Source organism: Eubalaena glacialis, chromosome 6 (assembly GCF_028564815.1).
Source record: "Eubalaena glacialis isolate mEubGla1 chromosome 6, mEubGla1.1.hap2.+ XY, whole genome shotgun sequence".
Taxonomy (NCBI): domain Eukaryota; kingdom Metazoa; phylum Chordata; class Mammalia; order Artiodactyla; family Balaenidae; genus Eubalaena; species Eubalaena glacialis.
Genome location: NC_083721.1, coordinates 126,726,693 through 126,743,828, shown reverse-complemented (window position 1 = coordinate 126,743,828; position 17,136 = coordinate 126,726,693). Strand labels below are relative to the sequence as shown.

Here is a 17,136-nt window from a genome sequence, read left to right as displayed (position 1 = left end):
GGAATCCGTTTTGCACCAATGCTGTGCTCAGCTTTCTTTTTTTTTTAAGTTGAAAAGAATTCTTTAAGGTAAAAGTCACATTAGCCATTAACCATTTTAGAGTGTACAATTTAATAGCATTTGGTACATTACAATGTTGTGTAACTATCATCTCTATCTAGTTCCAAGATATTTTCATCACCCCTGTGCCCATTAACAATTACTACCCATTTCCCCCACGCCCCTGACCCACCCAGCCCCTGGCAACCACTGGGCTGCTTTCTGTCTCTATGGATTTGCCGATTCTGGTGTGTCATATCAATGGAGTCATACAGTATTTGAGCTTTTGTGGCTGGCTTCTTTCACTGCGCGTAAGGTTCGGAGGTTCATTCACCTTGTAGCATGTATCAGTACTTCATTCCTTTTTAGGGCTGAATAACATTCCGTTGTATGGGAATACTACATTCAATTCATGTATCCATTCATCTTTTGCTGGACAGTTGGGTTGTTTCCACCTTTTGGCTAGCGTGAATAGTGCTGCTGTGAACATTTATGTACAAGAATCTGTTTGAATACCTGCTTTCATTTCTCTTTCGTATATGTCTAGGAGTAGAATTGCTAGGTCTTAGGGCAATTCTATGTTTAACGTTTTGAGAAATCACCAAACTCTTCCAAGTTTTAAGTTCCCACCAGCAACACGTGAGGGTTTCAATTTCTCCACATCCTTGCCAGCACTTGCTATTTTTCCTTTTTTTTTTTTTTTTTTAATTATGGCTCACATAGTGGGGGTGAAGTGATACCTCACTGTGGTCCCAGCTCTATCTCAAAGAATCCTTCTCACTCACAGCTTCTCTTTTCTCAGAGGCCTGCCGTCTTTCCACCTTGGTGGTTTTCTGCTCCTCCACCCCCTGTATCCCCCCTCCCCTTCCTGTCTCCAGTGCTGTCTACTTCTTCCTCTCCCTTTCTTTCTCTCCTTAAGGTATGTGCTGTCCAGGTGAAAAACACCGGCAAGATGTATGCCTGTAAGAAACTGGGCAAGAAGCGGCTGAAGAAGAAAAATGGTGAGAAAATGGCTCTCTTGGAAAAGGAAATCTTGGAGAGGGTCAGCAGCCCTTTCATTGTCTCTCTGGCCTATGCCTTTGAGAGCAAGTCCCATCTCTGCCTGGTTATGAGTCTGATGAATGGGGGAGACCTCAAGTTCCACATTTACAGCGTGGGCGAGCGGGGCCCGGACATGAGCAGGGTGGTCTTCTACTCGGCCCAGATGACCTGCGGCGTGTTGCACCTCCACTCCCTCAGCATCGTCTACCAGGACCTGAAGCCCGAGAACGTGCTTCTGGATGACCTTGGCAACTGCAGACTGTCCGACCTGGGGCTGGCTGTGGAGATCCAGGATGGCAAGCCCATCATCCAGAGGGTGAGTGGCTCTCCATGGGCCCAAAGGTGGGGCACAGAGTCAGAGAGGAGGGGAGAGGGCCGTTCTATTCCCAGGGCAAGCAGAACCTTGGACTTAATGCTTCTAATTTCCTTGTTCTTAAAGCCCTTATGTTGTCATCTTGCCTTAAGTGGAGTGGTATAAGAGGATTAGCTTAACTGGCTATTTGGGGGCTACTTTGCTTTCCTCTCACTGGAAGCAGAGGGGAGCCTTCTTTGTGAGTTGGAGATGATCTGTGCCTTCACCGTGAGATGGTAAGAGCTGAAGCCGTAGCCAGGATCTAGGTATGTCCCACCAATAACCACCTCTCTGGTGCCATGTTCCTGAGTCAATAGAGCCTTGGTTTCCTTTTCTTGAAAATTTTAGGGGCTGGACCTTAAAATTTCAGGATTCTACGAGGTAAAATTTAATAGGATAAGAAATAGAAGAAACCCCAGCACTTAGCACATTAAAGTAAATATCTCCTTTTCTGTTGAGTGTGCACTGGGGGAATGTTTTACATTGAACAAAGGTGAAATTTTAAATGAAAATATATATGCAAGCCAACACAGGCAATTGATGTTTATTTTGATCAATTTGGTTCAAGGTGATGGCAGAGAATTCTTTGATTAAAAAGGGAATTATAATTAAGCAATTACGTTAAGTGAACAATACAAAAATCTCTCGAATTCTGACAGTTCTTTACCACTGAGTTTCTGTGCACAAAGGTGGGAGAATTCCCAGGAAGATAAGGGCCCAAGTCAGATTCCTAAGTATCCACCTAAAACTTGGTTTTTGCACAGTTTCCAGCTTACACGTCAGAGACGACAATCAGGCAAGGAAGTGAGAAAAATCATGGCAAGTTTGGGAAACCGCAGGTGAATTTATGTGGCTATAATGTAAGGAATGTTGACAAGATGTGTAGGGCTCAGATCATGCAAAGGCATTGAAATTCTTTCTTGTGAGGGACAAGAAGCCATTGAAGGGTTTTAAGAAAGGGCATGGTGTGATTAGATTTGCATGTTTTTAAACACCAATTTGGATTGTAGATGAGAGGCAGAGGAGCTAGTTAGGAGGCATATGCGGTGGCTCAGGAAGAGATGATGAGGCCTGTATAAGACAGTAGGATTGAAGAAGTGGGAATAAAGCGGAGCTGTTGGAAAGAGACCTGATGGGACTTCAGGACCAGCTGGGTATGAGGGTAAGTGATGCAAAAGGTCTCTAGCTCCAGTGACTAGGAAGAGGAGCAGAATTATGGGAAAGCTGGTAAGTTTAATGGTGAGTGTGGTGTATATGAGGCTCCTATGTGACAGGCAGGTAGACATTTAGATAAAGATCTGGTGCTCTGCTGAAAGGTCGGAGCTAGACATTGGGATTTGGAGTCCTCATGACTTGGGAAGCAGCAGACACCACTGGGTCGTTTGGGAAACAGTGGAGGAAGAGGACCAGGGATGGTAGCTAAGGAACATCAACATGTAGGGGGTGTTGAAGAAAAGGGGCCTTGAAGAGGTTAAAGAAGTAGGACGAGAGTGACAGAGTCATGGGAGCTGTATCAGTTAAGGGTTGATTTCAGCAGCATATCATAGAAAACCCAAATAATAGTGGATTAAACAAGAGAGAGGGTTATTTTTCTTATGTAACAAGTAGTGTGGAGATAAGCGTGGTTGGTGTTAGTTCCGCAGCTCCAGGATAATGGGATCGACATCTCTGTCATTTTGGCCTTTTCGACGTGTGCAAGATGGCTGCCCTAGCCCCAGCCATCAGGTCCATGTTCCAGGCAGGAGAAAGGAGGAAAGGTCAGGAGTAAATAGGCATGCACGCAGCAACCAAATATGTCTCCGAATATGAACTTCCTTGGGAGGCCCATCTGACAGCTTCCATTTAAATCTCATTGACTAGAACTATTATCTGGCCACCCCACCTGTAGGGGAAGCTGATAAATGACTTTTTTTTTTTTTTGGAAGGAGAAATGCAGGATATGGAGCAGGTAACTGGCAGCCTCCTCCACAGGAGCCAAAGGAGAAGAGGATTTAAGGGAGGAGAGTGGTCAGCACTGTCGAGTGCTGCCAAGAGGTCAGGCAGGCTGTGGGATTTGACAGGAAACCACAGTGTCCTCAGGAAGAGTGATGTTCAAGGTCAGAACTCAGACTGTGGAGGTTGGATTGACCTGGGAGTAGAGAGTGAGACGAAGGAAGGAGGGAGGCTGGTCACTACAGGGGGACACAGGGAGGAGGATGGAGTTTTAAGGAGGGGAGATTTAGATGCTGAGACAAGAATCAGGAGAGAAAGTGCTGGTTCTGTAGGAAGGAGAGGCTGAATGAGGGTGGAGAAACCGAGGAAGAGGTAGGGATGGGATGGAGGACTTCCGTATCACTGTCTCCTAAGTTGGGGTGGAAGAAGCGGGAAGATGGCGGGGAAGCAGAGTGTTTGCCTCTGTGGGACTTTGCTATGAAAACAGAAACGTCATGGGACTTCCCTGGTGGCACAGTGGTTAAGAATCCGCCTGCCAGTGCAGGGGACACGGGTTCGAGCCCTGGTCTGGGAAGACCCCACATGCCGCGGAGCAACTAAGCCCGTGTGCCACAACTACTGAGCCTGAGTTCTAGAACCCGCGAGCCACTACTACTGAGCCAGCGAGCCACAACTACTGAAGCCCGCGCGCCTAGAGCCTGTGCTCCACAACAAGAGAAGCCACCGCAATGAGAAGCCTGTGCACCGCAACGAAGAGTAGCCCCCGCTTGCTGCAACTAGAGAAAGCCCGCGCGCAGCAACGAAGACCCAACGCAACCAAAAATAAATAAATAAAAATAAAATTAAGAAAAAAACAAAAAATGGAAACGTCGTGAATCCATGTCTGTCTATGCATGAAAAAACCAAAGTGTATTTCTTCAGGATTTTGAATTCGCATTGTCACTTATGCAGAGAAGTGTTCCTTCTGAGTGTCTCATAGGCATGTCTCATGCTAATTGGTGGTACATCTCCACCTTGCTGAAGGTCGAGGAGACACATAGCTCTGTCTCTTGTAAATCCTTTCTCAGTCTTCCTCCAGCTCTATTCATGGGCCGAGAGAATATTTAAGGACAGTTCCTTCAGTGGCTCCTGTGTCCAGCTGTCTGACTCTTTTGGAAACTGGAGGAAGCTTTCCGTGCCTCCTCAGTATTGTCCTCTATAATGAATGCAGTTGGTGGAGAAGTTTACTCACTAGAGACCTCTCGCCCTTTTGCCTTTCCTGAGTCCCTCTTTGTCCCATGAGACCAAACTTCTGGGTTTAGACCACTTGCCCCAGTCCTCAGACCTGCCTCCAAAGCCCAGGGGACCCTCAGGAAGGGTGCAGGGTGGGGAGGGGAAGAGTCAGAGAGAAAGTATAGAAGCCATAAAAACAAAGACAGAGAAAAGGAAAGCATCCCTCTTTCACTGTTTACCCCTCCACATAGCTAAGTAGAGCCCCTCGGTTTCCTATTTACTGTAGCTCCCACAAATGTAACTGGGCCCCCAAGTGGATTTTAAGGTCATTATACTCACAACATTTCACAGAAGAAATGAAAAGGAACATACTTACAGGGCTTCTGTAACCGCTAACATTGTTGTGATGTCAAGATACTGTATAAAGAATTACTGTGAACATTATGAAGAAGGTGTGAAGGAAAAATCACCCTGATTATGAAGGTTGATACCTGCCTGAACTCTGTGCAATCCTTCCAGAAAAGTTAAGGCATCGTGGCTGTGGAGACATGGCTAGCTGCTTCTCATTCAGCTACTCATTCAGTCTTTTGTAAGCTAGCATTGCTTTCTGCTACATATGAAAGAATGCCAGATTCTCAACAATTTCAGTGCCAAGGTCTCTGTGAAAATCTCCTGGCCTTTTCCTCCTGTCACAAGATGGCTTTTGCAACTCCAAACATCAAGTCCACATTCCAGGATGGAAGAAAGGAGGAGAAAGGAGAATGTTAACAGACTCTGCTTACACCCCATTGGCCAGGACCATGCCACATGTTCACCTCTAGCTGTAAGGGAGCCTGAAAAATAGTTTTCCGTTGTCCAGCCTCTATTGCAGGGGATGATAAGGGAGATGGGGAGTGAGATTAAGTGTTGAATGAGTTGACAGCATCTGTCACCAGCCCCAAGGAAAAAAATATTGATAAAGATGAGGAAATTTGGTTCAGTTTTTAACTCACACAGACATTAAAATTAGCAAATAATTGTTACAATGGTGTGGTAGGTAGAATTCTAAGATGACCTCCAATGACCCTTGCCCTTGTATAATTTTTTCCCATTGACTTGTGGGCAAGACCTGTGAATATGGTGAGATATCACTCCTGTGATTGTATTACATTATAAGGCAAAATGGATTTTGAAGATGCATTTATGGTTACTAATCAGTTGATTTTGAGTTACTCAAAAGAGAAATTAACCAAGTGGGGCTGACCTAATCACATGAGTCCTTTAAATATGGGTATAGAGGTCAGAGACAGCAGAACTCAAAACCTGAAAGTATGAGAGGGCTTCAACACACCATTGCTGGCTTTGAAGATGGAGTGAACCACATGGCAAGGAATGTAGGTGGTCTCCAGAGCTGAGAGCTGCCTCTGAATGACAGCCAGAAACAGCAGGGACCTCAGTCTTACAACCACAATGAACTGAATTCGGCCATAACCACATGAACTTGGAAGAGGATCCTGAGCTCCAGATGAGAGTGCATCACAGCAGAATCTTGACCTTGGCTTTGTGAGATCCTGACCAAAGAACCCCTCCAATGCTGTGCTCAAACCTACAGAACTGTGAGGTAATAAATGGGTGTTGTTTTAAGCTACTAAGTTTGTGGTAATTTGTTACACAGCAATAGAAAACTCATATAAGTCATTAATAAAGGAAGATAGCCAATGGAAAGATGAAAAATAGCATCAACATTAATGGTGACGATAGCAAGGTACTGGACACTGTTAGAGGGACAATGTTTTCCTTTCCAGCAGGGATCAGTACACCTACCATCTACTACAGACATACCACAGAGATATTGTGGGTTTGATTCCAGACATTTTTTGGTTTCCCAGTGTATATAAAAGTTATGTCTACAAAGTATGCAATAGAATTATGTCTAAAAAACTATATACATACCTTAATTTAAAAATAATGCTATTGGCAAAATGGCACAACAGACTTGCAGGGTTGCCATAAACCTTCAATTTGTAAAAAATTCAATATCTGCGAAGTGCAGTAAAGCAAAGCACAATAAAACGAGGTATGCCTGTATAATAGAACTTGAAACTCTTAATTGAATTTGAAACTCTGGAAGTGATTCTTCCCAGTGGGTAACCCTTCCCTAGGTATGAGCTGAGCCTCCATGGAGGGACACAGGCCCTGTCAGGCTATTTCAGGACACCAGGTGAAATACTTTGGACATTGCTTTATAGGCAGCAGGGAGCCATTGAAGGTTTATCAACAGGAAATGGCATGACCAGAGTGATTCTTTTTTTTTTTTTAATTTTATTGAAGTATATTTGATTTGCAATGTTGTGTTAATTTCTGCTATACAGCAAAGTGACTCAGTTTTTTTTTTTTTTTTTTTTTTTTTTTTTTTTTAATTTATTTATTATTTATTTTTGGCTGTGTTGGGTCTTCGTTTCTGTGCGAGGGCTTTCTCTAGTTGCGGCAAGCGGGGGCCACTCTTCATCGCGGTGCGCGGGCCTCTCACTATCGCGGCCTCTCCTGTTGCGGAGCACAGGCTCCAGACGCGCAGGCTCAGTAGTTGTGGCTCACGGGCCTAGTTGCTCCGCGGCATGTGGGATCTTCCCAGACCAGGGCTCGAACCCGTGTCCCCTGCATTGGCAGGCAGATTCTCAACCACTGCGCCACCAGGGAAGCCCGACTCAGTTTTATATATATATTCTTTTTCATATTCTTTTCCATTATGGTTTATCACAGGATACTGAGTATAGGTCCCTGTGCTATACAGTAGGACCTTGTGTTTATCTATCCTATATACAATAGTTTGCATCTGGTAATTCCAAACTCCCAATCCTTCCACCCCCTTTCCCCTTGGCAACCACAAGTCTGTTCTCTATGTCTGTGAGTCTGTTTCTGTTTTGTAGATGAGTTCATTTGTGTCGTATTTTAGATTCCACATATAGGTGATATCATATGGTATTTGTCTTTATCTTTCTGACTTCACTTAATATGATAATCTCTAAGTCCATCCATGTTGCTGCAAATGGCATTATTTCATTCTTTTTTATGGCTGAGTAATATTCCATTGTATATATGTGCCACATCTTCTTTATCCATTCATCTGTCGATGGACATTTAGGTTGTTTCCATGTCTTAGCTATTGTGAACAGTGCTGCTATGAACATAGGGGTGCATGTATCTTTTTGAATTATAGTTTTGTCTGGGTATACAGAATGATTCTTTAAGGAGATGACTGACACTATGATGAATTCAAGTAGAGGGAGCCTGGGGTTCTGGAGAAAGGGGGGCCGGTAAGGAGCTACTGTAATAATTCCCACATGAGGTAATGAGGGTTGAAGTAGGGCCCAAGGCTCTGAACAGTCTTACATCCAGAGCTCAGCTGCCTGGCTTCACCTAGGCTCCATCAAGACCCACGTCTGTACTCACTTCTCTTAAATCACGGCTGTCCCCAGTGGAGGGGGCGGGGTTGTGGAGAGAATGGAGCCACTTCTAGAAGGTGGTGCCTTTTGCCCCGTGGAGCCCCCGGCTGCTGGTAATTGGGCAGTGACGCAGGAAGGAAAGACGAGGGTAGTTCTGCCCGAGTCTGAGAAAGACTGAGGCAGACACATGACAAGAGGCAGGGAGGCTTAAGAGCACTGGCCTGGGAGGCAGAAACCCTGGCTTCCTGTCGAGACTTATCACTGACTCACTGTGTCTGGCATCTCAGGCAGGCCCCAGAACATCCTTAATCTCTAAGATTTCATAAGTCTATGAGACAGTCTTTGAATTATTTGTAGGAAAAGACTCGCAAACACCAAAGGTGAACACATGGCATACGTTTTACTATGATTTACTGGGATATCAGTAAGGGTTCTTACCGGACAAAGTGAAGTTACTTAAGAAAATGAAATTAATGGTTTACATAACTAAGAAGCCCAGAGTGATCCAGGGTCTGAGCAGTATCACCGGGAAACTCTCCCTCTGTGCCCCAGCTCTGCTCTCCTAGGTGTTGGCCTCACTCTCACTCTCAGGGGCTCCTGAGTGGAGGCCACCGACAGCTCCACGCATATGCTACCAACCAAGCAATCCCGTGGAAAGAGAACAGTTCTTTACGAACAGTTCCTTCAAATTCCCAGGGAAGACTCTCAATGGACAGCTCAAGTCACATGCCCAACCATAACCAAGTCCATTAGCCAGGCTAGATCTCTGCTGTGCTCAGGAGCCAGGGAGAAGTTCTATCCTGTATATATATCAGGAACTGAGGGCAGAGGAAAGTGTTCTCCAATGGAAAGTAGGGATGGAGGGACTTCCCTGGTGGTCCAGTGGTTAAGGCTCCATGCTTCCAATGCAGGGGGCGAGGGTTCGATCCCTGGTGGGGGAACTAAGATCCCACGTGCCGTGTGGTGCAGCCAAAAGAAAAAGAAAGAAAATAGGGGTGGAAGAGAATGGTGAAATGGAATTCAGATAAGCAAAAACAGTGGGTACCCCTAATAACTGCTGTTATCGCAATGGTTTGAAAAGTTTGGAAGAGTTCTGACCTCTTAATCAAGGGATGATGGGATCTAGAGCCTTTATAGAAAGACTTACAAGATAGGGAGTATTAGGGAGATGGAGAAATTGAGACTCAGAGAGGTTAAGTTACCCACCCAAAGTCTCATCTCTCATATGTGAGATGAACCCAGGTATGCCAGATTCAAGAGCACTTACGGTTTTGACTCCGCCTTGTCACGTTCACACACAGAGCAGAATGTGGTCTCTGGTTTGTAATGCTATAAGAGGCCCTCCACTGAGTAAAACTCAGAATGAGTGCATGTGATGACATAGCATACCTTCCTCAGTCTGCTCTGATATGGATCCCAACCTCAAGCCTAGTCGAACCTCTAATGGAGTTAAGACTTTGGAAAAGGATTGGCCCAACCTTTACAGGGAACGATGTGACTAATATCAGCCTTCCCACACCCAGGCACAGTATCATTAAACGTGGTCCCAGCCACTGTCGATATTCACCTTTAATAAATGTGATAAGCACTCCTGCCTGTTCTCAGCTGACATCCACATGCACACAATAAAACTAACTCTTAGCATTTTTAGAGCTGCCAGGTAAATATAACAGGAAAATTGGGCAATGGGACTCGTGCTGGGACTTTTCAAATTCAACCATCTATGTGGAGAACAGTGACCTTCAGATATTGTGGAACATGAGTCAATCCTTAAAACTTGCTGTATTGTCAGGAACTGGAATGAAGTTAGTGCACTGACCCAAAAGCTTGTGACATGTTTGGTTACCATGTCCTGCCTCCAACCAACTCCTCACATTCAGAGGGATAATGTAATAGAGTTTGGGCATAATATTTATTTTGAAGCTTCTGGCGTGCCGACTACAATGCTAGTGACACACTGAATAAGTGAGTTTGTCTATTTATTTATTTTTTAAATTTATTTACTTTATTTATTTTTGGCTGCGTTGGGTCTTTGTTGCTGCACACGGGCTTTCTCTAGTTGAGGCGAGCGGGGGCTACTCTTCATTGCGGTGCGCGGGCTTCTCATTGCGGTGGCTTCTCTTGTTGTGGAGCACGGGCTCTAGGGTGCCCAGGCTTCAGTAGTTGTGGCTCGCGGGCTCAGTAGTTGTGGCTCGCGGGCTCTAGAGCGCAGGCTCAGTAGTTGTGGCACAAGGGCTTAGTTGCTCCGTGGCATGTGGGATCTTCCCAGGCCAGGGCTCGAACCCGTGTCCCCTGCATTGGCAGGCTCATTCTTAACCACTGTGCCACCAGGGAAGCCCTGAATAAGTGATTTAAAAAAGATCTCTGAGTGTGTTTCATCAGAAGTTAATACCTACATACATCACAACCATTATGACCCTGCTCCAAAAATTTTTCTCTTTGAGAATTTACTTCTGAGAACCAGACAGGACAGGCATTCTGGTTACTTCATGGTCACATATTGGTCTCTCTCAAAATCCTAACCACCATTATTAACTAAATTTAGTTCTTGGTAACTTTTGACCACTCCAAAAATTTCACATCCATTCTCAAAGCATTTACCACTCTTAAGGGCATTCAGAAATATTCATTACAGTCTTGGAATTATTTTTTAACATTTCTTCATTCAAAAGGCATTCATTAACTCATTCATGCATTCACTCATTCAACCTATATTAACTGAGCATTTCCCACATGCCAGGACAGTGCTAAACATAAGGCACAGGAAGAATTGTGTCAAAACAAAGCCAAAAACCTGCTTATTATCTATCTATGTCTTACTTATTCAGCCCATGTCCGACGTCTTAGCCTATTGGTCAGATGAGCAATTTTTCATCATAAGAGTATCCAGACATTACCCACAAATCCTGGCTGAACACAATGCCTAACCAGCCCTGTCAATTCTATTTTAAAATATGTGACTATAGCAATTTATAGCCTGACTTTGGTCTCAAAAATTGTTTAAAATAAAGTTTAGATTTACCGAATTGGTAAAATATTTAAGCTACAGTATATTTCAAGATGCAGTAATAAAGTATGCATATTTATTCCATTTAAAAAAATACTGGTGGGGAGAGGGATAAATTAGGAGTTTGGGGTTAACATATACACACTACTATATATAAAATAGATAACCAACAAGGACCTACTGTATAGCACAGGGAACCCTACTCAATACTCTGTGATAACAACTATACTCCAATATAAAATAAAAATTTCAAACAAATAAACAAACAACAAAAAAAGAAAAAAAAACATGGGGCATAGAACGATGAGCAAAAACAGACATGATTTCCTGCCCTATGGATCTTACAGTCTAGTGGGAGAGACAGAACTTCATAATCACCCAGATGAATGTAACATTTCAATGATGACAACTGCTGGGAAGATGTGGTACATGGGACTCTCCAAGGAGGATTTTTCTTAACATGTGAGGCTCCGAGCATCAACCCCAGGGGCAATACAACTTACTGATATCAGAAGGACAGACAGGAATTCACTCAGCAAAGCAGTTGGGGTGGTGTCTTGGTTGGGTTCCCTGGAAACTACTTTGAGACAGATTTCCACTCTCATAAGATACGTGCATGAGGAAGGCAGAATTGGGCAGAGGGAGAAGCTGACCCTCAGTGAGGTCACTCCTTCAGTGAGCTCTGGAGTTGGGATGGCCCTTCCAAGTTGTCCCAAACTGAGGTAGGGTCCAGGCTTTAGTATCTCTCCAAGGTCAGTCGGTGATCTTGGGCAGCTGCCAGAAGGAGGAAGAAACTGGAGTGAAGCAGTTCCCTGCTGCAGAGGGCAGTTCTGGGTGAGGGGGGGTGGATAGGGGGGTGGTAGGTGGAGGGAGCAGGGGGCAGCTCTGAGCCATCGACAGTCAATGGTCCCAGCCAGGGCTGGCTACTTGATGTTCAGGGCTCATAGCAAAATGAAAATGAGGGGCCCGTTATCCAAATATCAGGCAAAAGCTTTCTCCTTTCTTCCATGCTCAATCTTTCAACAGATCGTGGTGTTTTTGTTATTTGCTATTTCTTTCTCTTTTTTCTTCCCCAAACATTTAAAAAATCTTATTTATTTATTTATTTATTTTTGTATTTTGGCCACACTGCATGACATGCAGGATGGTTTTCCAACCAGCGATGGAACGCGGGCTGCCGCAGTGAAAGTGCCGAATCGTAACCACTAGGCCACCAGGGAACTCCCTGTTATTTGCTATTTCATGCTGCACTCCCTCAGGCTCTGCGATCCACCAGGATTCAGTGGAGACCCTCACAGACACTCAGGGCCTCACTCTACAACTGGACCCAAGGAAGCACATGCCTGACCCCAGCCCTCCTTGCACCAAATGCAGGCTCCCACCGGTGACAAAAAGTAGCCAACAGTTGCTGAGCAGAGTCAAGGTGGGGGACAGGGAGACAGCCCTGAACCCATCACTGGGAGGCAAGAAAGTGTCAAGAGATGGCACTGTGTGTGAGCTGAGACTCCAAGACCCAAATTCATGCTCCACTGTCTCACTGGACTTAACTTACAAGATACAAATTCAAAAATTTGTCAAGACAGCCTCCACACAGCATGAGACCCCAGCACGGGGCTGCTTCTGAGCACAGGGCCCTGTTGGACTGCACTGGAGACCAGCCCTGGGCCCAGCAGCTGGGGAGTAGAGGCCGAGATCCTGAAGAAGGAACCGGGCAGAAGACCTCAGTATCCACTCCAGATGGGGCAGAGCATGCCAGGCAGTGGCAACAGCCAGTGCAAAGTGCATGCTGCTTGGGAAAGGAAGCCAGGAAATTAAATGCACAAAGCAAGAGGAGGCATGATTCACAGGCAGCTGGAGTGGTGGCGGGGACCAGACCAAACCTGGCATGACAGGCCATGTTAAGGACTTTGGTGTTTTGCTTAAGAACACTGGAAAGCCTTTGAAAGCCTTTAACCAAAGGGGTCAAGACGCTTAGAATTCTGTTTTGAAAAAGAATCACTCCATCTGAAGTGAGAGCAGATCAGAGGGGATTCGGGTGGATTGTGGTCATTTGTAATCCAGGTGAGAGATAATGGCAGCTCAGCCAACAGGAGGGGTGGTGGAGCCAGAGAACAGTGTTTGAACTGGGAAGAGATTCCAGAATGACTGGGCCTCAGTGATAGTTTGAACATGGGCTAAGGGACAGAGGGGTGTCAAGGGTGATTTACTAGGTGAAGTTGTGTCACAGGTACAGACTTGGCCCTGAGTACAACAGGATACCAGGCAAACAAATGCCTGCCTTCATGAAGCCCAGGACAGGGAAGAGACTGATAAGTCAAAGGGCAGTGACAATACAGCAGTCAGACTGTCCAAGTTGAGTGCATAGGGAGGGCACCAGCCCGACATCGGGTCATGGGGTCAGGAAGGGCTTCCAGGAGGAAATGACAACTGAGTCGAGACTCACAAGGCAAACAGAAGTGAGGCAGGTCATCATCAAAAAATCTACAAACAATAAATGCTGGAGAGGGTGTGGAGAAAAGGGAACCCTCTTGCACTGTTGGTGGGAATGTAAATTGATACAGCCACTATGGAGAACAGTATGGAGGTTCCTTGAAAAACTAAAAATAGAACTACTATATGACCCAGCAATCCCACTACTGGGCATATACCCTGAGAAAACCATAATTCAAAAAGAGTCATGTACCACAGTGTTCATTGCAGCTCTATTTACAATAGCCAGGACATGGAAACAACCTAAGTGTCCATCGACAGATGAATGGATAAAGAAGATGTGGCACATATATACAGTGGAATATTACTCAGCCGTAAAAAGAAACAAAATTGAGTTATTTGTAGTGAGGTAGATGGATCTAGAGTCTGTCATACAGAGTGAAGCAAGTCAGAAAGAGAAAAACAAATACCGTATGCTAACACAAATATATGGAATCTAAAAAAAAAAAATGGTTCTGAAGAACCTAGGGGCAGGACAGGAATAAAGACGTAGACGTAGAGAATGGACTTGAGGACACGGGGAGGGGGAAGGGTAAGCTGGGATGAAGTGAGAGAGTGGCATGGGCATATATACACTACCAAATGTAAACTAGATAGCTAGTGGGAAGCAGCTGCATAGCACAGGGAGATCAGCTCAGTGCTTTGTGACCACCTGGAGGGGTGGGATAGGGAGGGTGGGAGGGAGACGCAAGAGGGAGGAGATATGGGGATATATGTATACATATAGCTGATTCACTTTGTTATACAGCAGAAACTAACACAACACTGTAAAGCAGTTATACTCCAATAAAGATGTTAAAACAAAAGAAGAGAGGCAGGTGAAGAGAAAGGAGAGTGAGCTTGGCACAGGGATCGGCATAGGGTGGTGGTCCTCAACTGAGGGCGATTTTGGCCCCTAGAGCATTTTGACAATGTCTGGAGACCTTTTTGGTTGTCATGACTGGGGAGTTGCTACCGGCATCTTGTGGGTAAAGGCCAGGGATGCTGCGAACATCTTACAACGCACACCACAGCCCCTCCCCCCAAATAATGATCCACCATGTCCATAGTGCTGCAGTGAAAACCCTGGCCGGAGGCCTGGGGCTCAGTCAAGGGCAGTGTGACTCTGCAGCTGCCTAGAGTGTGGAGTCACGGGCTGTGAGGGAGACAACAGGTGCCACCGAGAGCGGAGCCTGTGTCAGGCCCTAGGGGGCTGGAGGAGTCAGACAAGGGCATTCGAACCCAATGCCAAGGGTGCTGGGGAGCCATTGAAGGTTTCCAGGCAGGAAAGTGACAAAATCAGCCTTAGAAGGGCCAACAGGAAGAGGGAGTTGGGATGAGGGTAAAGAGGTGGGGAGTGCAATGTTCATAGCAGCACTATTTACAATAGCCAAGACATGGAAACACCCATCAACAGAGAGCTGGCTTAAGAAGATGGGGTATAATATATATGTACAATGGAATATTACTCCTCCATAAAAAAGAATGAAATCCTGCCATATGCAGCAACATGGATGAGCCTAGAGAATATCATGCTTAGTGAAATAAGTCAAAGACAAATACTGTATAATACCACTTATATGGAGAATGTAAAAGATAGTACAAGTGAATGTATATGCAAAACAGAAACAGACTCACAGATATAGGAAACAAGGGGGAGAGGCAAGAGAATCTGGCACTCTGCATGGCTTGGTGAGTGGAGCATGGGTTGGCCCTCCGTCTTCCCTGGGAAGTGCCAGGCTGGCACATCGTCTGCTGAGTTGTGGCAGTGAGGAGAGAAAGAGAGTCGTGAGGCTTGCAGGGTGCGGCAGGAGAGGGCTGTCATGCAGGATGATGCATGATCCAGGGAACAAACCGTTGCCGCATCACCTAATTTGAGGTAGACACGTTGGAAGCTCAGAGCATCCTTTCAGATCAAGTGCAGCTGATGAAATATGGTCCACAGGATCAAAAAGATGGAAGGAGAGTGAGTCTGCCAATCTGGTTCTGCCACTTACTATGGCTGCTGTGTACAGATGCACAGGCTGACCACAAACCCAGACAGAGAACCTTCTTCTAACTGGCCCAGACGTGCCACTTAGGCTTGCCATGTGACCCCAGATAAGTCATGCCTCTTCTCTGAGTCTGATTAATACTGCTCCCCTCTTAGGCTTGATGAGATTAAAGTAGATGAATGCCTAGCAGAGGTCAGCCACTTGGTAGGCACTCACAAAATGATTGCTATGATTATTTTACAAGAAGCCCAGCGCTAGACCCTCTGCCACGATCCCCACTGTTGCATTGTTTCTGCCTCACCTGAAAGGCACTGTAGCTGCTCAGAGGACCTTTGCTGCTGTGCTTTGTTTCCTGAGGGACACTAGGAGCCAGCAGGACCCCAAGGCTACAGCCGGGTGGGCAGTGGATGAAGGCGCAGCTCGCCTGGAAGCTCACTTCCTCACACCCACGTGGAGCTTCGTTTGTGATTTTATTCTGAGTGTCTTAGAGGCACCATGGAAAATAGGCGTCAGCCTGCTGCTGGCCAGATTCGCAGAATATGAAACCACCAAAAGAACACACTCCAGTGGAAGAATCACAGCTATTGATCTCTGATGATGTACCAGGCCCGTCTTTCAATCTGATGGAGTCTTAGAGGCTTCTGGGTTTTTCTTTTTGTGTAGCTGCCCTGCCTGAGACAACCAGAACCTGGCTTGGTGACCATCGTGGCTAACACCTATTGAGGGCCTGCTATGTGCCAGGCTTTGGAAAGGCACGCAGTGTGTCTTATGGCTTTAATCTTCATCACAGTCCTATGAGGTAAGAGCTGTGAAGCTCAGAGAGGTTGAGTAACTGGCCTGGGGGTGACCAGCTCTAGTAATTGGTAGAGCTGAGATCTGCACCAGAGCAGACTGATGCCAGACTGTATAGCTGCAGAATTAGTTCTTGCAGGGATCCCTCTTTTGGATCCCCTCTTCCCAGGGGTGTCAGGGAGAGCAGGAAAGCCCCTCTGGTGAGGCTCCCCCTCCTGCCCAGGAAGTGGCTGGCAGAAAGCGACGGGGCGGGAGGGCAAGGAGCAAAAGTTAGGTCCGCGCTCTGGAGGCTGCAGCCCGGGGCTGAGCACACAGGGCGGAGCCTCGGAGCAAAGTCCCCTGGGGTCCCGGGCCGCATTCCTCTGAGGTCTGCAAAGGCCACCGCTTAAAGGCGCAGAGGAGCAGCTGGGAACGAGAACAAAGCGGCCGGGCCCCCCTCGGAGGAAGGAAGGAGCGAGCCCCAGGAAACAGCCGATAGCGCTAAGCTCAGCTTGTTTTTTTCCTCTGCTCAACAGTTCTCCTGCCACGGCAAACAAAAGATGTACATTCTGATTCCCTCTTCTGTTTGGATTGTGCTGTCGAGTGGATCTGGTTTGTGATGAACTGGGGGGAAGAGGCATCCGCGGGCGGTTTCTTGCTCCGCCGGCCAGTTTGCTGGGCCATCGGGAAACGCAGAAACAGCTTCCTTGACCGCGTCTTTCTCCCCGCGCGGCTCAGTAGATCCAGCCTGGCCTGGCCACACCAAGGGCACCAGGATAATACAGGCATTTCTTTTAATGATGGAATTTAAGGTTGCCAACTTTTCAGGTTCACTGGGACCTGGAAGTGACCTTGACCTTGAAGGACCTGCACAAACACACGCGAGCATACGCGGGG

General features: G+C 46.2%; 1 protein-coding gene across 1 annotated transcript in view; it reads left to right on the top strand.

The window, feature by feature from the left end:
* GRK7 (G protein-coupled receptor kinase 7) overlaps positions 1-17,136 on the top strand; it is a 36,078-nt gene that overhangs the window by 1,012 nt on the left and 17,930 nt on the right. Inside the window, exon 2 of the mRNA XM_061193606.1 lies at positions 959-1,396. Within this exon, the coding sequence (XP_061049589.1) occupies positions 959-1,396 (438 nt within the window). The remainder of the gene's footprint in view (positions 1-958; positions 1,397-17,136) is intronic.